The sequence below is a fragment of the Oncorhynchus tshawytscha genome, linkage group LG02 (assembly GCF_018296145.1).
Source record: "Oncorhynchus tshawytscha isolate Ot180627B linkage group LG02, Otsh_v2.0, whole genome shotgun sequence".
Lineage (NCBI taxonomy): Eukaryota > Metazoa > Chordata > Actinopteri > Salmoniformes > Salmonidae > Oncorhynchus > Oncorhynchus tshawytscha.
Window position 1 is genome coordinate 50,184,212 of NC_056430.1, and position 26,712 is coordinate 50,210,923.

The window sequence follows — 26,712 nt, forward strand, 5'->3', positions numbered from 1 at the left end:
TTCTGCCTTCTCCATACAGTTTTCAGCAGTTTGCGTCACCCGTGACTGGCTCATGTGAACTACAATCCCGACTCTGTGTTTTAACGTTTAGAAACGGCAATAATCATCGCTTTTGATTCGGCTTTTGAAACATATGGCCCTTATCATTCATCAGTGAGAAAGAAATCCTTAAAATAAAATAAAGACACTTACACAAAAAAAGTATGATTCTTAATGACTGTACAACTGGACATGATCACCAATATTTTCAGAAAACCAGATATGGTACATTGATTCAATTGAATCAAATTTATAAAGCCCTTTTTACATCAGCAGTTGTCACAGAGTGCTTATACGGAAACCGGCCTAAATCCCCAGAGAGCAAGCAACGCAGGCGTAGAAGAACGGTGGCTAGGAACAACTCCCTAGAAAGGCAGGAACCTAGGAAGAAACCTAGAAAGGAAAGGGTGGCCAGTCTTCTTCTGGCTGTGCCAGTGGAGATTATAGTACATGGTCATTAAGGCCAGATCTCCAAGATGTTCAAGATCGTTCAAGATGTTCAAACGTTCATAGAAGACCAGAAGGGTCAAATAATAATCACAGTGGTTATATAGAGGGTGCAACAGCACCTCAGGATTAAATTAATTGACCAACAAAGGTAGTTTGTACAGAAATATGTCATTTATGTAAGTGTTCACACCTCTGAGTCAATACTTTGTATAAGCACCTTTAGCGGCGATTACAGCTTTGAGTCGTCTTTGGTATGTGTATCAGTTTTGCACATGTGGATTTGGGGATTTTCTCCCTTGCAGACCTTCCCACGCTCTGTTAAGTTAGATGGGGAACGGCGGTGAACAATAATCTTTCCACAGATTTTCAATGGGATTCAAGGCTACTCAAGGACTTTCACATTCTTGTTCTGAAGCGATTCCAGTGTTGATTTGGCTGTATGCTTGTGGTAATTGTCCTGCTGGAATGTAAATCTTTGCCCCAGTATGATGCAGGATCTCATCAAGGATTTGCTTGTATTTGGCTCCATTCATTGTTCCCTCTATCCTTACCAGTCTCACAGTTCCTGCCGCTGAAAACATCCCCATAGCATAATGCTGCCTCCACCATGCTTCACGGTAGGGGTGGTGTTAGACGGGTGATGACATGTGCCTTTAGTCTATCAAGTGCCTTTTTCTAGTATTGGCCTCCGTCTGGCCATTCCCATAAAGCCCAGATTGATGAAGTGCTATAGAGACTGTTGTCCTTCTGGCAGGTTCTCCCATCTCATTGTAGGAACTCTGGTCACCTCCCTGACCAAGGTCCTTCTTGCCCTGTTGCTCAGTTTGATCAGACGACCAGCTGTAGGCAGAGTCTAGGTACTTCCATATTCCATATCTTCCATATCTTGGAGATCTACGGACAGTTCCTTGGACTTCATGGTATAGTTTCTACTCTGACATGCACTGTCAACTGGGACCTTAAATAGACCAGTGTGTTTCTTTCTAAATCATGTCCAAACTATTGAATTGGCCTCAGGTGGACTCCAATCAACTTGTAGCGACGTCTCAAGGACGATCAAAGGAAATTGGATGCACCTGAGCTCAATTTGGAGTGTCATAGCAAAGGGGTGTGAATACGTATGTAAATGACATATTTCTGTATTTAATTTAATACATTTTACTTTGTCATTATGGGGTATAGTGTGTAGATGGGTGAGAAAAAAATAGATTTAATGCATTTTGAATTCAGCCTGTAACACAACAAAATGTGAAATAAGTCTGAATACTTTCAGAAGGCCCTGTACTTTTACTGTGGTTAATTGTCATCCGCTCTTGTTCCCTCTGATCGTGAGAGCTGAAGCAAGGTGCCACACCATATATTCTGAGTTAAGTTTTTTTTTCTCTCACTATAGCTAGTTGTAGTGCTATAGCTAACTTGCGTCCCTATTTAAAAAAGCCTTGGATTATTATAAGCATTGGCTGGAGGGAGTTTCCAACATTGTTAAATCCTTGACGGGGAAAACGGTAGAGAATCGGAACACAGAAACCATGGAAACACAGGTACCACCCTTCACCCAGAAGTATGCACTTCTTGCCTCCCCCTCAATGCAATTAAAGGCACACTAATAAGTATGGTGAATAACACCAGTGTTCTTGCTTTCAGAAGGATAAATAAAGGATAAATATTAGCATTAATCTTCTCAAAAGTACTTGGATAAGGTTATATGAAATGGTACATTTATTTTGAGTCAACTTATGAAAAAGATATGACAACTCCCAATATGGGAGAGAATAGTTTTACAAAAAAACATATTTCCACTGCATTTTACATAGTCTTCACAAAATTATAAGTGTACAACTTTGAAACGTACACCCCCCCCAAAAAAAAAAAAAACATTTCCTTAAGTATGACCGAGTTCCTTTTGTTGAATGCACAAAAAAATGGGTTATAAATAGTGGTTAGTGGATGTGAGGTTATATCTATCATTCAACTGTAATAAGTATCTAAAAAAGCTCTAGCAGTGTATTTACAAATGTGGTCAAGTTGCACAGTAACATAATGCATCAGGAAGTGCATGACAAATGTAATATATATATATATATATATATATCAGCAACAAGGCCATTTTCATTTTCTCAAAAACATCAAAAACTCTCCAGCTAACAAGCTTTTATTGGACAACTGGTGGCTATGAGACAGCACACCACTGTCGGCAAGCTGATAGTGTACCCGTGTTGACAGATATGGTGGTATATCGCCAGCAGCTCAGCTACGCAATGACCAACTGACGGTCAACATGAAACTGTTAGCATTGTCAGCTGCCGCCGACTTTGTTGATGGTGGGCCACCGTAAGCTTGCCATCAGGGTCAGGCATGGCCTGTTTGAGCCAAAGTAAGGCAACTCGGAGTTGCAAACTCTCTTTCAATGTGTGGTCCATCCATACGTCGGGAGGATAGAGGGAGTTTTGTGACATTAGGAAAACATTTACCTTGACTGATACCCTTCCATGTGTTATTTTCTGCTCCTAGCATTTGGAGGTCTTTGGCCGTTACCGTTGTGCTGCACACTGATAACACACTTTCAATAACACACTTTCTTCAACATTCTCTCCTCATTTACCGGTAGGTAGGTAAAATGTCTACCGCTGTACATATCATTCTTAAGCAGTTGTGTAAAGTACTTAAGTAAAAAATACTTTAAATGATTGCTTAAGTAGTTTTTTGGGTATCTGTACTTTACTTTACTATTTACATTTTTGACAACTTTTACCTTTACTCCACTACATTCCGAAAGAAAATTATGTACTTTTTTAGGCCATACATTTTTCCTGACACCCAATAGTACTTGTTACATTTCAAATGCTTAGCAGGACAGGAAAATGGTCCAATTCACACACTCATCAAGAGAAGATCCCTGGTCATCCATACTGCCTCTGATCTGGCCGACTCACAAAAAAAAATGCTTTGTTTGTAAATGATTGTCTAAGTGTTGGAGTGTGCCCCTGCCTATCCTTAAATAAAATAAACTAGAAAATCGTGGCGTCTGGTTTGCTTTGGAGTGTGAAACCAAATATTTTAGACGTTTACTCAAATAGCGTTTAATTGGGTGACTTTCACTTTTACTAGAGTCATTTTCTGTTATGGTACAGTATCTTTACTTTTACTCAAGTATGACAATTTTGTATATATATGTGTGTATACGCATAGATTCCATTTGGGATTACTGATCCATAGTGTTATTTGGGTTATTAACTAGATTCATTCTGCCATTCGTGATTTCTTGTTTCAAGTTAATAAAAGAAAACTAATTGTACTTGTTTGAAATTTTTGCTGCACTGTTAGGAGCTAGTCACACAAGCGTTTCGATGCACCCACTATAACATCTACCAAACTGTGTACATGACCAATAAACTTTGATTTGATTTAGGTAAAGATGTATTTGGTGAATAAAACAATTGAATGAATGCTCCATTGCCCCATCCAGTGTTGCTACTTTGATGGAGATTTTCCCAAAGCAAAAAGCAGGATTTTAAAGACATTATTGTCCATTCAACCGTGCCAGGATAGCTCTGTTGTAGTTTGAGCCGGACATCTCATTTTGTGTTCGCCTGCTTGAGCATTTCAGTGTGTAGTACCAGGCTGAATACCAGTGAGGTCCAAGTAGTACTCATCCTACTGATATTAGTTGAAGACTGCCCTTCATGCATGAGTATTCTGTAGTTAATTTGGAGATACGAGTTCAGGCCAACGCAACGACTTTCCAGTTTTCGAACCGACGTCTGGGATGGTCCACCATTTAGGCCTCAGAAGAAGCCTGGGGTTTGAGTTGAGCTTTCTCCATGGCTGTACCATAGGGATTGGATCTTTTGAAGAAGCCCATCTGGAAGGATGGAAAGAGAAAGGAGACTAATTACAATTTCAAAGGCACTAATTACATGAAAGCCCTCATAGATGTTACAGTACCAGTTCAGTTACTTGGCATTTCATCGTTATGTGCTAACAACATAGACTTTCAAGACTGTACATTTTGAACACTTCTAATCTTGATCTTATTTGATAGTTTTTAGATATTTTTTAAGAATGATATGCTTCTCCCTAACTGACAAAACCGGTTGCAATGATATCATGATGACCTCTTATGGGACTTCATGGTCAGGTTGGATATTGGTGCAAAATGATTTTCTATATGTATTTTTAGCAACCAGAAACAGATTGTAATAGTATGACGTCTATCCTATGACAACATCTTTATCTGGTTATATAATGTATTCCCAACCATAAAAACAGAACATCATTATTTATTTAACTAGGCAAGTCAGTTAAGAACAAATTCTTATTTTCAATGACAGCCTAGGAACAGTGGGTTAATTGCCTGTTCAGGGGCAGAAAGACAGAATTGTACCTTGTCAGCTTGGGGGTTTGAACTTGCAACCTTCCAGTTACTAGTCCAACGCTCTAACCACTAGGCTACCCTGCCACCCCTATGATGTAACATGCATGTGATTTTGTCCATTGGGTTTATTGTCCTTTACGCTACACTTACCTTGTATAGTACATATATGAGCAGGGCGAGCAGCAGCAGTCCAGCCAGTATGGCCAGAATGATAATCCACAGGGGTACAATGTACTGGCTCTCCGGCTTGTTCCACATCACTGGAGTCAGGATCTGCAACGCAATGATATGTTGTTACCGTGGTGGAGTGAGAGGTCACTTGGAACGTTTAAAAAAAAATGTTTTGTGTGCACTTCTTCAAACGATATCCCAAATCATACAGACAGGACTGACCTAAACCATCAAAAAACCTAAAAATAAACAGTTTAATAAATAAATTGCACTTGCCTTTGTGGATCCACTGGGTTTGAGTTTGGGAGCGATGGCATAGGGCATGTTCTTGACTCTGTACTGGGCAGAACACTCCAGCACATACTGCTTGTATGCCCTCTGTAGCATTTGTTCAAAGAAAATAAATCATGAGACAATAGATCATCTGAACTAGTTAGCCAAATATTGCCAAAGTGTGTACAAAAAAACCCAACACCTTTCACTGTAAAAACGGACACTCTAAAAAATGTTTTATATGCTTTACAAATGTACTACAAGGAGAGGGCAACATTGTACCACTGACTAGCAGAACCTACAGCGCCTTCACTTATGTAAATGAAATAGTTCTGTTTTCATTTTGAATAGATTTTTAACAACAAAAAAATCATTATGGGGTATTGCGTGTAGATGGGTGAGATAAAAAAATATGTTTTAAACAATTTAATCCATTTTGAATTCAGGCTGTAACACAAGAACAATTTGGAATAAGTCAAGGAGTATTTTTTTCCATTTAACTAGGCAAGTCAGTTAAGAACAAATTCTTATTTTCAATGACAGCCTAGGAACAGTGGGTTAACTGCCTGTTCAGGGGCAGAACAACAGTTTTGTACCTTGTCAGCTCAGGGATTTGAACTTGCAACCTTTACAGTTACTAGTCCAATGCTCTAACCACTAGGCTACCCTGCTGCCCTGAAAGTATGAATACTTTCTGAAGAAGATTCATTCTTCATTTAAACTACCAATAATAGCAGTAGTATTATAGTACTAATACTACATTAGGATTGTTAGTACCAAGTTAAATTACATTTGATCTACAGTCGTGGCCAAAAGTTTTGAGAATGACACAAATATACATTTTCACAAAGTCTGCTGCCTCAGTTTGTATGATGGCAATTTGCATATACTCCAGAATGTTATGAAGAGTGATCAGATGAATTGCAATGTCCCTCTTTGCCATGCAAATTAACTGAATCCCCCCAAAATATTTCCACTGCATTTCAGCCCTGCCACAAAAGGACCAGTTGACATCATGTCAGTGATTCTCTCGTTAACACAGGTGTGAGTGTTGACGAGGACAAGGCTGGAGATCACTCTGTCATGCTGACTGAGTTCAAATAACAGACTTGGAAGCTTCAAAAGGAGGGTGGTGCTTGGAATTATTGTTCTTCCTCTGTCAGCCATGGTTACCTGCAAGGAAACACGTGCCGTCATCATTGCTATGCACAAAAAGGGCTTCACAGGCAAGGGTATAGCTCTCAGTAAGATTGCACCTAAATCAACCATTTATCGGATCATCAAGAACTTCAAGGAGAGCGGTGCAATTGTTGTTAAGAAAGCTTCAGGGTGCACGAGAAAGTCCAGCAAGTGCCAGGACCGTCTCCTAAAGTTGATTCAGCTGAGGGATCGGGGCACCACCAGTACAGAGCTTGCTCAGGAATGGCAGCAGGCAGGTGTGAGTGCATCTGCACGCACAGTGAGGCGAAGACTTTTGGAGGATGGCCTGGTGTCAAGAAGGGCAGCAAAGAAGCCACTTCTCTACCGGAAAAACATCAGGGACAGACTGATATTCTGCAAAAGGTACAGGGACTGGACTGCTGAGGACTGGGGTCAAGTCATTTTCTCTGATGAATCCTCTTTCCGATTGTTTGGGGCATCTGGAAAAAAGCTTGTCCGGAGAAGACAAGGTGAGCGCTACCATCAGTCCTGTGTCATGCCAACAGTAAAGCATCCTGAGACCATTCATGTGTGGAGTTGCTTCTCAGTCAAGGGAGTGGGCTCACTCACAATTTTGCCTAAGAACACAGCCATGAATTAAGAATGGTACCAACACATCCTCCGAGAGCAACTTCTCCCAACCATCCAGGAACAGTTTGGTGAAGAACAATGCCTTTTCCAGCATGATGTAGCACCTTGCCATAAGGCAAAAGTGATAACTAAGTGGCTCGGGGAACAAAACATTGATATTTTGGGTCTATGGCCAGGAAACTCCCCAGACCATAATCCCATTGAGAATTTGTGGTCAATCCTCAAATTCTGACTAACTCCATGCATTGATTATGCAAGAATGGGCTGTCATCAGTCAGGATGTGGCCAAGAAGTCAATTGACAGCATGCCAGGGCGGATTGCAGAGGTCTTCTAAAAGAAGGGTCAACACTGCAAATATTGACCCTTTGCATCAACTTCATGTAATTGTCAATAAAAGCCTTTGACACTTATGAAATCCTTGTAATTATACTTCAGTATTCCATAGTAACATCTGACAAAAATATCTAAAGACACTGAAGCAGCAAACATTGTGGAAATTAATATTTGTGTAATTCTCAAAACTTTTGGCCACGACTGTACATCACACAATATACATGTGCTATCCAAATGATTATTTAATATAAACAGTACTGCATGGTATATGACAGTAGGTCAAACTACAGCCATGCTCTCTCACCTCGATGAAGGTCTCAGCCCAGATGCGTGAGCGGACTGTCAGAATGACACTGTTTCCTCTCTCCAGTAACCCCACATGGCAGTGCAGCCTCCAGCACTCCACCATAGAGCATGACTATGGAGGAAGGAAAACAGTAATCAATACAGACCACCAATGCATGACATTCAATCAGTCTCACACACAGTTATAGCTAACAATCTGTGATTATGAGCAGTAAGAGGCTATTGTGAACGTTTGCCTTTGGGGCATCATTCAAGCCAACATTTTATGTAAACAATGAGCAACTAAACTTAGTGTATCTTCAAGTTCTCCATAAAGAGCTAATCCCTTTGCTTTTAATGAAAGGGAATGATACTAGGTTGTAGTTTTGTGCCCTTTGTGAAAAGTGGGGAGCCATTGTTAATTTTGTTGTAAAACATTTTGTGGTCATTCGTTTTTTTGAGGTGAAAGAATACTGAATGACAGGGAGAGAGGGAATTAATAATGTTTGCATAACTGAATAATAATGGGTTTTAGAGCATAAAGGAAAAAAAAAGAAAAAAGAAAGACGTTTTGATTCGACAGCTGTTTTGAGAAGTTTTGTTTTGAGAAGTTTATTTCACATACAACAACGCTATATAACTCATAATTACGAGCAGATCTTATTATGATAGATATCCTCATATCCCTTTTAAGAGAGAATACATTTCTTTCAGTTTGTCTTTTGTGGTATTAGCGAAGCCACTGATGGTTCTTAGTGTTTTGTCTGTGGTAATTCAGCTCATAAGGCTATCGTTAGGACATGAAACGAAAGCCCAGACTCAAAAAGAGACTGAATTACAATGAAAAACAACAAGCAAAGTAAAAAGAACAGACAATGACTTCAAGAGAGAAGAGGTTCGGCAGGCCAATAAACATGACTCCTGCACCAGCAGCGTTCGAGGCCAGTCTATTTAACAAGCTAGTGAACCACAGGCCTCACATAAGATACTCATTATTACCCCTTAACTCTCTAATCTCTGTGCTCCCAGACTATGTGCCAAGTGACTTCATTTAACAGCTGGTATCTGCTGTTTTACTGTTTTTAGAGTCAACAGACCTCAGCGGCCGTGTGTCACTGTTGACTCCACATGGGGTTAAGCATGTCGAGTCCCTAAACAAGATGAGTGAGGGGAGGGGGAGAGAAGAAAAGGGAGAGAAAATAAGGACATATGATAGTTAAATAAATAATGAAGAAATGAGAGAAAAGAAAAGGTAAAAAGAGAGAAGATTGGGGCTGTTGAAGGAGAGAAAACATCTCCAGGAATCTTCATATGGCGATCAGATGAACAGCTCTCGAGAGGCACTACTGGCTGGCTGTAGGGACTAAGAGTGTGGTCAGTACTGTCAGTGGATGACTGTGTGAGTGCGTTCATGGTCATGTTTCCATTTGAAGAATTTGTAGCTACAATGAGTTTGGTAATTTATGGGTCTGGAATGGTGGTTTCTTTTCAGCCATACATGTATTCACTCTCACAGTACAAGCCAACAACATCCCACTAACTCCATTTAGCCTCCCTTCCCCCTCTAAAAGCTACTCCAAATATGAGGTGAAGCTTCTTCCTCTAAAAGCTACTCCAAACATGAGAGGTGACTGTAGAAACCAAGTTGACCTTTCAAACCCTTTTTTACCTATTAAAAGTACCACTAACTGGTCACGACACACACACACACGGCTGTCTCACCAAGTTGCTTTGTTTGGCCAGAGGATCCCTGTAGACCTCTCTCCTCTGGATGTGGTGTTCAGGGCTGACCGTCTGTGAGGAGGGAGGCTGTTCTGTTGTAGGAGGCTGGAGCTGGCAACACACACAGAATACTACACATGTACCGTTCCACTCATAGACACATAGCACAAAACTCTCATATGATCATTGTGACTCATACATTTGGGTAATATTGGACTACTGCATATTCTTGGTGTAAATACTGCAAATCGTTATGTGACGCCACACAAAATAAATGACAATGTATTCGGGTTGGTTGTGAATGTATACAGTATCTGGGATGAGTGTCTGTGGATGTATATTATGAGCAAGCGTGTGCATCCATTATGAGCAAGTGTGTGCGTGTGTGTGTGTGTGCCTGCATGCATCTATGCATGTGTACATGTGTGCGTGCAAGTGTGTTCCCCACCTTGAGTTTCAGTGCATTGAGGGTGTGGTTGGAGCTGCAGTTGAGTGGTCCCTGAGTGATGATCTCCACAGGGTACAGAAGATCGTGACCCTGAGCTCTCAGAGGGCATCGCAGCTCCAGCACCGACTGACTGATCATACTGGGCCCATTGTTCACCAACTAACAGAGAGAGGGAGAGAGAGAGAGAGAGAGAGAGAGAGAGAGAGAGAGAGAGAAAGAAAGAGAGAGAGAGAACCCATGTCAGCATACTGTACCAGTAAGCTGAAATAAGCATTTGTTCAACCACCTAACCCTACAACTCCACTTGGCCCCCACTTAACAAAATAAAACAAAATCGACTCTAGCGGCACACGTTGAGTACCTCGTAGACATGCTGGATCTCAGACCCAATGTCCTGCTCCTCTTGGAGGCTGTGGCTCATCCTCCAGTTTGGGGGAGGGAAGAGGAGCTTGTCCGGACGAGAAACGCTTCAATCGAGAAAAGGAGAGAGAGAGAGTAACACCGTAGGACAAAGGACAAAATAGTAGAAAGATGCAGTAGACATACCCAACAGAACATGGTAATGAAACATTATTTCCAATGGAATTGGGGCTGTTGATGTCCAATATATTGGTTCCCAGTCACTTTGAGTGTAGCTAAACAGGGAATATGTTATTAGTATAGTGATGGAGACCACTAATTCATTTGTTTGTTCGTCCATCCATCCATCCGTCCATCCATCCATCCATGCTGACTCACCCCTGTAGGATAACATCAGCTACCACAGCCACCTCAAGATCATAGAGCTCAACATCGCTCTGGGAGCTATTCTCATTTTTACTGAGTGGAGAGAGAACAGAGAATTAATTTAGATTGTGCCAAAAAGATGGCTCATAGATGTTCATTGGACATTCACTTAACTGTCGACAACATTTGAACTAACTATGCACTAACCCTAAGCTTAGCTCAAGTCCGGACACGGGAGTAAGTGTGGAAGCATTTCTGTGCTGAAGGTACAACTGTGACTTACCTGCGTATCTGGAGCTCAAACTGCACCGTATTGTAAGTGTCATTCAGTCGGGGCACAGTGAAGCGGAGGCCTGCCCACAACTGTGAAGATCCACACAAAAGACACACGATCAACCACAAAGACACTAGAGATACACTGACCTCAGATCTGTTAGAAAGACAGTCCGTCATAAACACACACACACACACAGTCATTAACAGGGTCAGTCTGTGTCACACAACATAATTCGTAAAGACAGATAATTGTACAGACATACAGAAACTCACAATCAGAAGGACAGAAGTACCATATTGCTTCAGCAACATTGGAAGTTCCCTTCAAAACAATAAAGCTTCATTTGACTTTGAATTTAAGAAAAAGTTAGTCCATGATGGTCCACTTACACTTGTGCCAGACTTCATAGGGTTGCCCAGGTCACAGACCAGAGAGCGGGTCTGATTCTCTGCCTCGTAGCTACAGGTTAGCTGAGTCAGACTCTGCTTATGACATCCAAGCACAAACATGGAGAGAGAGACATAGACTTGACTTCACAGTATTTGCAAATTCTTTCTCACCATTTAAGTCATTACCATCATTTTAGTCATCAGGCCATCGTTAGTATCAACATTACTGCATTGATATTACTTGAATTATGGTCATTGTCATGTGGATATTTATTATCTTAGCATTGTCATTTTTATTAGAAATATTAGCCGTAGCATCGTTTTGAGTTAGCATTTCCCCTAAGAGGGACAAGACAGATGGTTGCTCCCTCACCGCATTGTTGCGGGCTATACCACTGTAGTCAGCCTCTGGGGGAAGCACCATGTAAAGCTCTGCCTCGTAGGCCCCGCCCTCTCCCTCGTTCCTGGCATTGAAAGTCAGGGTCAGGGAGTTATCGTCACCCAGATACACCTCCGTCCTATCGCTAAGGAAACCACAAGAAAATACAACAATGTAAAACAAAGCAACAATAAACATGTCATCCCCCATGAATGATGCAGCGCCACCCTTGGGCCAATCAGTGTAATTCATGTAAATGACAAATCTTTATGACAAGACGCATCATTCACCGAAGTTTAGTCAAAATTGGGCCAGTGGTGTCTGTGATATTGCATGTGACTAATGATTACTATAGTGCCCCCCTTAGGCCAATCAGTGTCATTTTTTAAATGCCAGATATTTATGGAAATACGCAAGTTTCACTAAAATCAGGCCAGTGGTGTCTGAGATATCGTGTGGGTTAGCTAGACTTATATCCCTGAGCGTGTGTGCCAAATTTCATCACTCTGAGCCAAACAAATCAATAGATATAAACACATGCCTGCTATAGCACTACCGTAAGGTCGATATGAATGTTCTTGCACATGTTGAATTTTGACATTGTTTGCAACATGTGTACCAAATTTTGCATTGAGAGACCTTTGTCCATAGATGCCACATATCAAGTTTCGTGCAGATCGGTCAATGTTTTTCATAAAATTCTAATTGGCGGAAAATCCATAATGGCGGACCTTATGGGGTCCCTGAGGCAAATTTGTTCCTTGTGAGGACAGGGATCTATGTAAAAAAAAGTTGAACGAAAAGCAGAGGAGGTGATAACATCGCTACTCTATCACTGCAGACTATGAGAGAGGAGGAAAGGTTTAAGGTGGTGGGGGGAGAGGGAGTTGTACTGTAAGATAAATTGTATTTGATTCAAAGCTTTTAAGATATCTTCAGATACAGACAAACATTTACATGAAATATAATCCATTTATATTTGTTTTTTTACGGGCAAAAAATATACGAGCAAAAAGTATTCAATTTAATTTAGAACGGCAAGCCAGACAAAATTAAACAGGCCTATTTAAATAATGAATATGAATTCGGAGGGCAGAAATGATGAACTATTAAAGCCTCCCTAAAGGCTTCAGTCATACAAAAGTCATACTTAAATCCGAACTGGTTCTCAAGCAGATTAGTAAGAATGTCTCACCCCATGTTCAAGAATGGCCTTTTCCCCATTATTCAGATTACAACCTCTCACTTTTGGTTATTTGAAAATGAAATTATCTCCAAAATATTGCTATTTTTAAAACCATAGAAAGTTGGTTGCAGTTTCAGTTTAATCCACTAGATAAGACAGAACAAATATTACAACAAATATTATGGTTAAACTCAAAAATACAAATATAATTGATAAAAAAGACTTCCTAGAACACGATGGTCACTCTGACGGAGCTCCAGAGTTCATCTGTGGAGATGGGAGAACCTTTCATAAGGACAACCATTTCTGCAGCACTCCACCAATCAGGCCTTTACGGTAGAGTGGCCAGACGGAAGCCATTCCTCAGTAAAAGGCACTTGACAGCCAGCTTGGAGTGTGCCTGAAGGCACCTAAAGGACTCTCAGATCATGATAAAAAATATTCTCTGGTCTGATGAAACCAAGATTGAACTATTTGGCCTGAATGCTAAGCGTGATGTCTGGGAGAAACCTGGCACCATCCCTACGGTGAATCATGGTGGTGGCAGCATCCTGATGTGGGGATGTTTTTCAGCGGCAGGGACTGGGAGACTAGTCAGGATCGAGGGAAAGATGAATGGAGCAATGACAAGAGAGATCCTTGATGAAAACCTGCTCCAGAGCGGGGTGAAGGTTCAACTTCCAACAGGACAACAACCCTGAGCACACAGCCAAGACAACACAGGAGTGGCTTCAGGACAAGTCTCTGAATGTCCTTGAGTGGCTCAGCCAGAGCCCGGACTTGAACCCGATCTAACATCTCTGGAGAGACCTGAAAATAGCTGTCCCTATCCAAACTAACAGAGCTTGAGTAGATCTGCAGAAAAGAAAGGGAGAAACTCTCCAAATACAGGTGTGCCAAGCTTGTAGCGTCATAACCAAGAAAACTCAAGGCTGTAATCGCTGTCAAAGGTGCTTTAACAAAGTACTGAGTAAAGGGTCTGAATACTTATGTAAATGTGATATTTCAGTTTTGTTATATTTTATACATTTGCAAAAAAACAAAAACAGTTTTTGCTTTGTCATTATGGGGTATTGTGTTGGTCAGGGGGGGAAACAATTTCATCAATTTTAGAATAAGGCTGTAACGTAACAAAATTTGGAAAAAGTCAAGGGGTCTGAATACTTTCCAAATCTACTGTTTAATTCAACTCAGAGGATGTACTACACAAAGTACCAATAATAAAGGGCATGTATCTCTAAGATAGGCCTCAAGGTTGTGAACACAAAACAACCTCACGCATGGGAGTTCTCGGGAAGTCCTAAAAAACAAGCTGTGTATTACATTCCAATGGTGATAGGTCGTCGAAGTGGCATAGAGAAAGTACTGAATCATCAGCTTTTTTGACTGACTTGTTCTCGTGGAAACAGAAAACACACATTCCCCAATTCTCCATGGGAAACTCTTAACTTGATTGTACTCTGCCGCTAATAAAAATCACATGGCAAAGTCCTGCAATACACTACTCAAGACAGTGCAAGAAAAGAGCTAGAGCTACTAGTTTGTGAATGGCCCCAGTTGTTCCATTCAGCCTATAGTGCAACATACTCTGCTGTTGTCCACACTCAAACAACAATGATTAACCATTAATAACCATGAGCAAGTAAAGAGTCGTGAGGATATGAGTTACTCTCCTTGGAATAAAAGTGCATTTCTTAAATCAAGGACAAATAAACATACGTGTATATCAGTGGCCACCAAACAGTCGATCACGATCACGACTGGTCGATCTCCAAGCCATTCCTAGTCGATCACCAAACATTTCTGTAAATCCCCCAACAATGAACACTTGCATTCTTATTATTATATTGTTTTATTTTTTTGCTGTTGGTGTTAGGTGCACTTTATTCAGCTACCCTAGCACTGGGAAGGCAAAGTGTTCCCATTATGAACCATTTGATGTGTTTGAAGGTAGAACTCCGCCTACCCGGCAGTCCCAGAGAGCAAATCAAGCGCACCTACAGGCCTGCTGCTGGCCAATCAGAAGGCTCAGATCACCGTGTCGGCTCAGTTTCCTCGCACCATAGACTGTAAAAAGAAGCCTCGAACGCACAGCAAAGTTGATAATGTGAGATTTAAAAACTTTTAAAACCATGACTTGAGAGAGACTCAATGAATCCCGCAAAGAATTGCTGTTTTTATGAGTTTGTTCATGTTTAAGTTATTCAGCACTGTCAATACTTTGTTCAACGGTTTTATAAGTCATAAAATGCATATTTTCCCTACTTCCACTCACGCTACAACCAGCGCTGCAGCTGCAATGAATGAGTAAATCAAAGTGTTTCGATAAGCTATTATTTGTGGCTTTTGTAATATCGAGGAATATTTCACTTTCTCTGGTCATGGGAGAAACAACATGAATTTGTTGCATGAGGCAGAAATAATGCAGGGCGACATAAGTTTCGCCATCAGCTGGAAGACTGTGTCCCCTTTTCTCAGCGGAGGGAGGGAGAGAGGAGGGACGGTGAGACGTGTAAGAGGCAGCCTCAACGCTGCTCCCTCCCTCCCCTCAGACTGACCATCAGAAGGAGGCCATCACCAGTAAAATTTTAAAAAGCAACCTTTTAACACAAAAGCCCAACTATAGACCTCTCGACAGTCTGTATCCAATTGTTTCTTTCCTACTCTTCTTTCTTGGTTGCTACTGCTTTGAGAGGACATGACAGGTGAAAGAAATAGGCTGGAGACCTACCGAGGCCTTTCACCTATCGATAGGTCAAGAGGGAGAATACCAAGGTAGACTATTCCGGAGTAATGCCTTGGTTGAAGGTAATGGAGAGGGGACTTCAGCTCACCCATAAACAGCCAGTTTGAGGTCAGGGACACAGATGTTGTCCTCACCACAGTCCAGCTGAATCTGGGCCTGCAGAACAGAAGTGTGGAGAGAGAGAGAAAGAGAGATGTTAATGGGAGAGGGAGGGAGATATTTTGATTTTGAGAAAAACTTTATCGTTCCCAATTCAGTTAGCTCCTCATCTTAGAACGCAAAAAAACCCGCACTTCTACTGAAAGAGAGAGAGATATTTAGAGAAAGCAAGAGAGTTCTGTAATACCAAGAAAGACATAAATACAACTCACTAAGATTTTCAGCATATTACGTACTACCAGTATATTTTCTTAAGACTGCAAAAACAGCATGCAGTTCTATGACAATTTACATTGGTTTTGGAACAACCGCTGGTAAATGTACCACGGCAATAAAGGCTTATGAAGACTAGCGCCTTAAATGAGAGAATGAGGGGGAAAGGTCGCGGAGTGAGAAGTAAGGGAATAAGGGGAGGGCGGAAAAAGAGAAAGCAAGTGAGGGGTGAAGGAATGAACGGAAACAGTGTTTCGTTATGGTGGAATGAGGAGAGCAATGATGTTTGAGAAAGGTAGACAGACCCCAATGCGAAGAAAGGAGGGATTGGGAGAAAATAAAAACAAAAACGGGCTGCTTAGTGAGGCAATTTGTCACTGAAGTGTAAAGACATAAAATATAAATTGAATATGATTCGATTAGACCGCATTTCCCTTCACTCTCTTCCGCCTCTCTCCTTCTCCAACATTGCTCTTGCTCTGTGTACTGTGAACCCATTGTGACGATTACTAACCCATCCCGGCAGCAGCACGTGGAAAACATTAGACCCAAAAAAGAATTCTACAAGAGTCGGCATGGCGGTCACTCACTCCGTATCCATGGCGATGGCTCATTTAAAGTCCTCCGTGTTATCGTTCACTAAAGTCCATGTGGTAATCGGTCAGTCAGCACAAGATCACAAGACGGAGGAGTGCATGGGGACTAGTAATGTTCACACAGAAACACTAAGGGTTGCCCTTCTCTGCTTATCTCCCCCCACTTACTCACTGTCATGTTCTTTCAGCCCTCCATCTCCGTGGGACAAAAAGGGCGGTACAAACGTTACTGTTGAGAAGTGCAAGAGAAAGAGGTAGAGAGTGCAAACATATTTCTGTGTAATAACGTAAGCGTGGAAAGTCTGAGCTATTCCCAAATGCTGTTCTTGCTAAGTTGTATTGGTTTCTCTGCCAATAAGTGAGAGGCTCTGAGCACACACATACTTTTACACAGACACACACACACACACACACACACACACACACACACACACACACACACGCATGTGCACACACTTATACTCACACACACATATATAAACGCATGCACATGCTCCAAGCCTGGCTCGTCTGGCTCGCAACATGGCAGAGACCAAAGGCTACATACATAAACAAACCACAACCAGATGGTTAGCCTCAGTGCCCCACCCAGAAAGAGCTGTCAGTTCTCCCTCTGTTTTTTCGCATAGCCGTGACTCAACCCACCACCCATACCCCTGAAGATTCTATTCTCAATTCGGAAAAGCAACCACCATAGAATTGGAAAGAGGGCCCACCATGTTCTTTGCCATTATCGCATATGTGACAGCATGGGTAGTGCCATTGAAGGCTTTCATCTTAAGTAAAGCAAAAAAAGGCTTTGTAGCAAGTGTGCCGTCTATCCAACTCTATGGCTGCCACATATTGTAATTCCGTGCTTTGTGTATCAGGACTAACCCCCAACCTTTAGACATATGGGGACCAGCACTACTGAAGGGTCGTCCATATTTCAACTGGCCACTTATGCCTTTCTACTTCAACAAGTCTTTATGGCGCAAAATGTAGATATTGGGGGATTTAGATATGGTGCACATGTGTGTTTGTGGTGAAGTCTGATAGTTTTGGACTACATTGTCCATAGTGCACCTATGTTCATACCCTCTATACGTTGAGTGGACTGGAGACGTTGTGTGGACTGGCGTTTCAGTAGTAGTGTCATGTACATACCAGCTATGAACTGTAAGATATGGGGTCTGGTAAATATGATGATATTCTGGAAGTACACACTCTCTGCTCTATAAGGTGTGATGTCTGGCAAGGTTGGGGTAAATATTCCAGTTCAATTCAGTCAATTCAGGAAATAAACAGAAATTCCAAGTCCGAAATGTTTTCTAATTGAATAGCGTAGTTAATACATACCTTCTGCTCTATAAGGTGTGTTGTCTGGTATTTTAGAATGGGCCTGAGACCATGGTGATCCAGCGAAGCGAGAGGGTCCAGGCTAAAGTTGAGTGTGACGTAAATGGGGGAAAGTTTATCCCTAAACTCCCCTTCACTCTGCAACACACATGGGGGAAGAAGGGCAACGGCATCAGCATCACACTCAAGAGGAAGTGAATCGGTGTCACACAGTTAAACACACTTCATGATGTGTTTAACTGTTCCTTTACTTATTGTCAACTAACTGGTCGAGATAAGACACCGTGTGCCTCGTTAAATGTACAGCGTAAGGGAAAATGTTTACTTTCAGTCATATTGAAACTATAATCAAAAAAAGATTAACTGTAAAATGTCAAATTAAATGTTTCAATTTACTGGTCTTTGAAGGCTGGATTCGAAATAACTAGCCAACATTTCCCCACAAACTTTAAGTCCACCTTGAGAGGAGTTCATTGGATCATTGTCGTATTTATAAATGGGCAATTTTTCCAACGCGTCTTTGAACAATCCTGTAACACTTTACCTAAAGCCTGCAGGTTTAATGCTTTATAACTTGTTTTAAGCACATCCAAGTCTTTAAAATGCCTTATAGCAAGTCTTTTCATATGTCTCCCAACATTTCTTTGAGTGTTTGAAGTGACTAACTCGCAGGTAGATGCGGGTGTCATGACACGTTCGTCCTCCATTGGCCATGGTGATGGTCTTCAGTAGGCTGGGCTGTTGGCTATCCAGGAACAGAGTTCTCCTCACTGACGACTCCTTCTGGGTCTGCTTCAGATGGTCCAACTGTACCTCCACCACAAAACCTGCACCACACACACAGGGTGGGTTACATACACGTGCACACACACACACACACACACACATGATAGAACACAGAACTATAGTCACAAAAACAAACCCATTGAAACACACATGCATTTAATGTAATTACATAGTCAGCTATTGTGGATACACTAACACAATACACACAATTACAAATACCCATTCCCAAGTGCAGACACACACACACACACACACACACACACACACACACAATCACACTCCCACATAAACACACACATACACTCACGAACCTTGCAAATTTTCCCCTGTACTTACTCGATTGTCCTTTTATCTTAATCTTAACTGCTAAATTGACCACACTGAGTTCAGGCATATTTGTGGCCACACAAGGGAAGGTAATGGGGAACAGCTGTGTCGGGGTCTTTCAAAATGAAAACACTGGGCTCACCTAGATCAGCAGGGAGGTGCTTCCCATTGGCCGAGAGGCAGAAACTGAGGTTGACACTGGAGAGGGTGAAGACAGAGAAAAAATAGTGAGGGGGAGTATTTCAGTATATGGTATATCCAATAGATCCATATAGAGCTCTGATACATACGGTGATAATATACAATACTACTGCATTTTGAATGATGCATTCCACGTATAAAAAAAATGCTACCTTTGAATAGATACCCTGTAATGGAAATCTATTAATCTTGTATTCAAGTTTGTACATATGATCAAGTAATAGGACTGGCCACCCCTCAGAGCCTGGTGCTTCTCTAGGTTTCTTCCTAGGTTCCTGCCTTTCTAGGGAGTTTTTCCTAGCCACCGTGCTTCTACATCTGCATTGCTTGCAGAGAGTGTGTGTGTTTCATTATGAGAGTGTGCATGCACATACTACATCTATATGCTCCACTGTAAATCTGTGCATGTGTGTTTGAGTGTGTGTGGCCAACGGTCATCTGCCTGCGCACGTGTGAATGTGCGTGTGTGGGTGTGTCACCTCATGCATTCTGTGTCCTAGGCTGGTGTGCCAAATAATATGTCATTCAAAGAGAATGCCAACCCTCTCCACCCTTCCTCTGTCCACAGCACCCCACCTCTACTCCTCCCTCTGCCGCTGCCTCCCCAAGTCTCCCAGCAACATAAACGGTAATCAAGACACAAACAAAAGTGACTTGTTCTGTACTAAAGGCAGATACCAAGATGCCAGCCACGAGTCATAACTTTCTCTGAAGAGTCTAAAAAATAATTCATGTTTTACTTTAATTTATGGAAGGAATTTTTGTGAGACTAAAAGTAGGAAACTGTTCCCTTGGCTTGGGCTCAGAATATAGACTTCGCCATTACACTGGACCGGAGACTGGAAAAGCTTGTCAAACATGGTGTCATTTGACATTCTCAAGTGGTGAATACCGGACGTTTTGTCCATTGACATGGTTTAAGAGTGGAAAATGTACTACATAATATGTCTAGCGCTTGAATTTATATCGTTGCTGAAGATAGTTTCCCTCCTATCAAGGTTGGTCTGTATGAGGCTATAGTAATATCCTAGTCAATAATAGTGGTGGTGTCCGGGAAGTACAATTGACATGTTACTGATAGCTTGTTTAGTTTTTTTGCTGTACAAGGGCACTCTCAAAATGAAGTGTTACCGGCTAAGCTTAACTTCACAAAGATCTTAACCCATGGAATATCAGCAGTGTTTCAACCAATCAGATCTATTTGAAAAGGAAAAAGTATGTACAAATGTGTTATCTTAATTTGATCAATCTGTTGTCACACAGAATCTTCCTGCGCAGCAGGAAATACAAATTGTAGTGTATTCAAGGTTTTAAAAGGCTTCTAAAGGGTGTAATGTACACTTCAACATGTCATACTTTATTTGCCCTATTTAAAAATGTATCAAACCCTACAAAAATGTCCATTAATTATAATCCACATGATAATTTCCTGCCGTGAGAAGCAGGGTCAAATTAAGACTGCACATCTGTATCAACATACCAGGACACAGAGATTGTCTCATTCCCATTGGACACCGTACAACTCTTCTCCTCTGGATTGATCATGGTAGGTTGCAGCATAAGAGAGGCACTGGCATTGACAATAGGCCGCGCCCTGATAGAAGAATAGCAACCAATTGGAAGACGTGATATGATTACCTTAAACAAAAGCTTTGATTCCAATACAAAAATAATTGTGTAATTCAAAATTACACAAGGGTCACATATAAAACAATTATTTGAGATGAAGGTACATGCTTAATTAAAATACAAATACAAAAATGGGGTGTAATTGGTCAGCTAGCTAATTTGCATGTACAATGAGCCAATAATGTTCTGGTGAGAGGATATACCTGTACAGAACAGCCTTGTCAACCCCAAAAGCACCTACGATGAGATCTGTACAAAGATGACCCCAAGATTAACACTAATTCAAGAACAATGTGATGCCTTATGAAATAGGAAAAGGCTAAATAATTTAAAACAAAATTGGGAAATTGGACTAAACCACTTTCTCTTTTACCTGGGTAGCCATTATGATCCAGATCTTTATTTCCGCGGAGGGCGTAGCCAAAACTGGCGGGGAAGGTGCCAGAGGCCCATTGGCCAGCTAGAGTCTGAGTGGGCATGTCCATCAGTCCACTGGCATGTCCATTATAGATGAGGACCAATCCCTGTTGGTCGTCTCCTCCAAAGGGACAGCCGATGGCAATATCTAAGTTAATCAACAGAGTTATGACACTTCAGGATAATGGTTTATCCCCACTCCCTCCTCCCTGATTTTAGTTATGTTCTTAATGAACGATTGAAATGTATCACATATTCTTATGTGCGGCCTTTAGGCATCAAATTGAGAAAACTAAGGAAAGGTACTACCTGAACTTGTCCAATATCAAATCCTCATTTTCGTTTTTCCATTGCAAAATGTTTTGCTACAGTGTTCATGAATGAACATGACCCAAGCTTTTCCAGAGTTCTCACCGTTGAAGCCATCCTGGTTGAGGTCTCCCAGTGGGGCCAGCGAGCTGCCAAACCTCCCGAAGGCCTGGGTCCCCCCCAGGTGGGGCAGCCTGGGTTCAAACAGCAAGGGTCGCCGCTGCAGGTACACATAGACACGGCCCACCTCCTCCCAACGCAGTCCGTCGGAACCCCTCTGCATGAACATGGGAGCTCCCACCACAAGGTCTTCCATCCTGGGGAAGAGAGAGGAGAGAGGAAGAGATAATGTGTGCTCATTCAGTCAGCTGTTCATAAAAATAGATATAGCGTCGTCTGGGTTTGGCCAGGGTAGGCCATCATTGTGAATAAGAATTTGATCTTAACTGATCTAATAGGATAGGGGAAGCGGAATTGGCCAATAGAGAACCTTGAAAGCAGGAGAAAGGAAGTGTAGGAGTAGCTACTGTATGACAAGGAATTTTCATGACACACAACAGAGGGAAATTCATGACCATGGGATCTTCTGAAATACTGTATTTTACCTCCTTGCTCTCATCTCTCTCTCTCTCCCCTTTCTACCTTGTTAGCATACATTGTCTGTCCAAGTCTGTCTGTCCAAATCTTGCCTTACCTGCCTTCTTTTTGCACACTTTGTCTTTCTCTCTTTATCGCTCGCCCTATTTTTCTTTCTCTCTCTTTCCCTCTTTCCATCGCTCCCTCCTTCTCTCCACGCTAGCTCACTCACCCGTCGTTGTTGATGTCCGTGGCTGCCACTGCGTAGCCGAAATAGGACCCCATCTGGAAGACATTAAAGCAGACAGAGTTAGCGTGTAATCACACCGGGGGGCATAGTATCACTCTTTCCCTCTCTCTCTCTCTCTCTCTCTCTCTCTCTCTCTCTCTCTCTCTCTCTTCTCTCTCTCTCTACTTCTCTCTCTTATATCCCCTCGCCCTAGAAGCCTTCCTCTTCAATCAGGCCCCCCAAATCCATCCCCCTCTTTCCTCTCTGTTTTCTCTAAGCTCAGTGCCAGAGCTTCTGTACGTTACATGAGAGGTAGAAGGAGGTAGGCATTCGGAGGAGGTGGGGGACTCAAGCTGCTATAGGCATCTCAGAGAGAGAGAGAGGGAGGATCGGTCACTCAGTGTCGTTATCTTTGACGATTATATTACTATTATACTATATTATGCCATAAATGATGGACTATTGTCAAGAGTTTTATATCACAGCTATTATCCCCTGGTGAATGACTTCACCAGACTAATCGACAATGTACAGTATGGTGGTCCTTCTATAAATCTGAGAGGTAGTGATGTTAGAGCTACTGTAGTGTAGCTACCGTAACCCAACACATAGCGACCTCGTCCAAAGTTTTGGATCTCTTGGCGTAATCGGCTAAGGTGTTGGGTTGACAGTCCCTGGACCTGGGTTGGAGTCCCGGTCTGAGCTACCCCCCGAATTCGCAGCAGTATACTCGAACCAGCAAGATCAATTTCATGGTATGGCTACTTGTATAGAGACATGTAAATGTATGGCTCGGAGACATTGTTTACACAGCTTTGTTTACACAGCTGAGTCCGACGGTGCAGTCCAAAGCACTCATGTGGAGACTAGTCAACCTAAAGAGACTGTCAAATCAAATCCAGCCAGGAGTTTATTTCAGATCGTTCTCACTATGCAATAAGCAGTTAGCAGTCCGTTAGCAGCTTACACAGAACGTATACATACAAAGCACACATATGCATGTACAATAGTAGCTGTCTTGTTCATCAGCCATGGAGAATTTAGAAGACTATAGGAGTAACATGCAATAACACATGTCACATATTCAAAACAATCCAGCAATTTAGCCAATGAGGAATCCAAACCCTTTGGTACAATGGTGGGTTGGCATAAACAAGCTCCCCACCCCCTTATTTTGCAACACAAAATCCTGAGTCAACATGTAGATGTAACACTGTGTGTGTGTGTGTGTGTGTGTGTGTGTGTGTGTGTGTGTGTGTGTGTGTGTGTGTGTGTGTGTGTGTGTGTGTGTGTGTGTGTGTGTGTGTGTGTGTGTGTGTGTGTGTGTGTGTGTGTGTGTGTGTGTGTGTGTGTAACTATACTTGTGGAGACCAGTAAACAAACCAAAATTTGACCAAATGGAAACATTTTGTTGATCCCCACATGGTCAAATGGTATTTCTAGGGGGTTAAGTTTAGAATTATGTTTAGGTTTAAGATTAGAAGCTAGGATTAGTTTTAAGGTTAGGAGCTAGGGTTAGGGTTAAGGTTAGGTTTTGGGGTTAAGGTTAGAGTTAGGGTTTGGGGAAAATAGGATATTGAATGGGACTGAATTTTGTGTCTCCACAAGGTTAGTACAAGATGTACATGTGTGTGTGTGTACTTGGGTGTATGTGTGTCTACGTGTGTATGTGATTGCGTGATTCACAAGGTATGGAACACATAGGGCTTTGTGGGCTCACCTCTGACCCAGGGATAAAGCATTATCTCCTGGGGGCAAATTCCTTCAGCCCCTCTATATATACCCACATATGAAAATAGAGGCGCCAAAAGTCCAGTACAGCCTAGCCCCCTTGCTGTTAAGCAGATTTGCACCAACCTGTTCTCCGGTGAGGTTCAGCATGGATTTCAGGTCTGTTCCATTGAGTATGGACACCTGCATTGAGAGAGTTTAGAAAAAACCTTCAGTTATCAACCATGATTGTAGGAGAAATGAAAATGACATGAAAATGAATGAAAATGACATGCAATAATACTGTTGGTTGTAACTAGGGCTGTGGCGGTCATTCAATTTTGGCATCCGGTGATTGTAAGCAAATAACTGCCGATCTCACTGTAATTTACCTTTAATTAACATAAACACATTTAGCATCTCCTGTATTCCATGCATAGCCTACAAGCCACTGATGCAGCAGACCTTTGGAACATCTACATTTTAAAAAGTCTAATAAATCAATATAATATAGCCTACACCATCACAATAAATCCATTATTTATTTGAGACAGGTCTAAAGAAACATGATATGAAAAAAATGTAGTCTATTTCATAAGAACAGAATAGCATACTCTGCATTGTCCATATTTTAGGCGCTGATCTGACTATGCCATATGCCTGTGGGCTACACTAGTTAATTTAGTAGACAAGATTTGCTTAGAATTCCATGGAATTATTTTATAGTATGAAGAATACAATTGAACATAGCTGAATAAAATAGAAAGGATATTTTCTAGAAATGATTTAAGGGAGTGCTCACATGCGGCTATTCTGTGTTGAGCGGTTAACAAAGAAACACGTACTCCTATATGCTAATTTAGAGTTATTTATGTAACTTTAGTTGTGATACCAATATTGGGCTCTATGTTAAGATTCTAATACATTCTAAGGCTGCATGATGGGACTCAAATGATGATTTGAAAAAAGTTGCATGAAAGGCATGAGCTCTGCTTTGTTTTTTTTTGCACAGGCTGTACACACTTGATAATGCACTTGATAATGCTTCGAATTTTCCGGCTGCATCCCCTTTGTGTGGCCATAATCCCCCTAAAAAATATATGCCTTTTGAGGTCAGTGGCCGTTATGCCCTTGGGCTGAATATAATAATTATAATTCCCTTCTCCCCACTGCGTGCCGAAGCACCTCTCACTCACATGGCTCTCAATCAAGTGATCGGGTCTTTCTCACAGGCTACAAGTGAAGACAGACACATCTGGGACGCAACTGCGCGCGTCCTTCTCCAATTCCGAGGCTCATATTGAAGATATTGGAAGAACTGTCCACATTTACTATTTGCCAGCCAACAAGACGAGTAGGCCTAACAAAGAGCAAAAGCACTAGCCTATGTACATAGTACAAAAGTTTACCTATTCTATTCTGTGCGAGAAATAAATATTCCAAGCATAGTCCAGGACAGTTGTGGGATGAGATACATCCCAAATTAATACAATGACTAGCATAAAAAAAACTGTTTTAAGCAATGCGCCTGATGCAACAGTTTAAAACGTTTAGCTTAAAATGTTGATAAACTATTAGGCTATTTCTTCACATTATAAGTGCAGCAATGCGCACACGGCAGTAGGCTTGCTATAAGCGCGAATGTTCCATTAGCAGAAAAATACCATTCTCAAAAGTGACCACAAATTTGATTTTATTATAAAGGTGCATTTTGATGGTAAAAATGATCTTCCCCAAACTTGAAACTCACGTGCTGCGTATGTATGCCAATTCGGCTCTACAACCATTGTAAAGCGGATTAATGTGCTTAATTTTAAGAAGTTATTTGGCCACTTTAGTCGTGATACAAACCTTATCAAAACATATAGGGCTATGGGCTAGGCTACATGAGGTGTGGGACTATGATTTGAAAAAGTTGGGAAAAAAGCATACGCTGTTTCCTTTATGCTGGGCATCATTCACAAGTGATAATATATCATTCACAAGAGATGTGAATATGTGAGGCTAATATTGTCACACATCACACTATTCTTGATTTAATCGCGTCTTTACATATTTTAAATTATATAAGTGTGAAATTTGTTTTGATTTAGAATGGACCATTATCATGCACCTATCTCGAAACAGGGGCAGGGGAAAAAAGACATGTCATCTATGCACTTAAATAGCGAATGGAAGACGCTTTTCTCCATGGTTTATTTTCATGCCAGCCAGGTAGGCTATACTACTGTTTTAAAAAGAAGCAATGTGCTTAATATTAGGTAGGTTGAGAAATAAGTATAGTAGGCCTTGCCTATAGAAAGCTGATGGGATCCTCCTCTTTTTAATAGAGGCCGTCACTCTGTTTTCTTACTTAATTGCATAGCCTATAGAAATGTTGCACAATATAAGCTCATGGGCTCTCATGAAGTGTTTGATTCGATTTTCGATCACATTTGCTTTGATGTCAGAGTGATTAGAGGGACAATAGAGTGTGGAGTACCAGGCAGTTAGCAAGTTTGGTAGGCTACTAATGACCATCAGCCTCATCAGAGCTCGGAGAAGCCTAAATACCGTGACTCAACGGTAACATGGATTTTGACTGCCTTCTTGACTCGTGACGGCTAGTGTGGCGGTAATACGGTCACCGCA

The 26,712-nt window shown here is 41.5% G+C and overlaps 1 protein-coding gene across 1 annotated transcript in view; it reads right to left on the minus strand.

The window, feature by feature from the left end:
• Nucleotides 1-3,382: 3,382 nt before the first annotated feature.
• Nucleotides 3,383-26,712, minus strand: part of LOC112267689 (integrin alpha-5) — a 55,072-nt gene continuing 31,742 nt past the window's right edge. Inside the window, exons 10-30 of the mRNA XM_024445873.2 lie at nt 24,229-24,285; nt 22,375-22,427; nt 21,672-21,883; nt 21,214-21,405; nt 21,044-21,089; nt 20,692-20,805; nt 19,153-19,208; nt 18,564-18,724; nt 17,898-18,035; nt 15,680-15,747; nt 11,654-11,804; nt 11,281-11,373; nt 10,898-10,977; nt 10,627-10,707; nt 10,250-10,355; nt 9,889-10,047; nt 9,441-9,551; nt 7,738-7,851; nt 5,312-5,413; nt 5,015-5,137; nt 3,383-4,351 (exon numbers count right to left, since the gene is read on the minus strand). Coding sequence (XP_024301641.1) covers nt 4,268-4,351; nt 5,015-5,137; nt 5,312-5,413; nt 7,738-7,851; nt 9,441-9,551; nt 9,889-10,047; nt 10,250-10,355; nt 10,627-10,707; nt 10,898-10,977; nt 11,281-11,373; nt 11,654-11,804; nt 15,680-15,747; nt 17,898-18,035; nt 18,564-18,724; nt 19,153-19,208; nt 20,692-20,805; nt 21,044-21,089; nt 21,214-21,405; nt 21,672-21,883; nt 22,375-22,427; nt 24,229-24,285 — 2,301 coding nt within the window. The 3' untranslated portion in view covers nt 3,383-4,267. The remainder of the gene's footprint in view (nt 4,352-5,014; nt 5,138-5,311; nt 5,414-7,737; nt 7,852-9,440; nt 9,552-9,888; nt 10,048-10,249; nt 10,356-10,626; nt 10,708-10,897; nt 10,978-11,280; nt 11,374-11,653; nt 11,805-15,679; nt 15,748-17,897; nt 18,036-18,563; nt 18,725-19,152; nt 19,209-20,691; nt 20,806-21,043; nt 21,090-21,213; nt 21,406-21,671; nt 21,884-22,374; nt 22,428-24,228; nt 24,286-26,712) is intronic.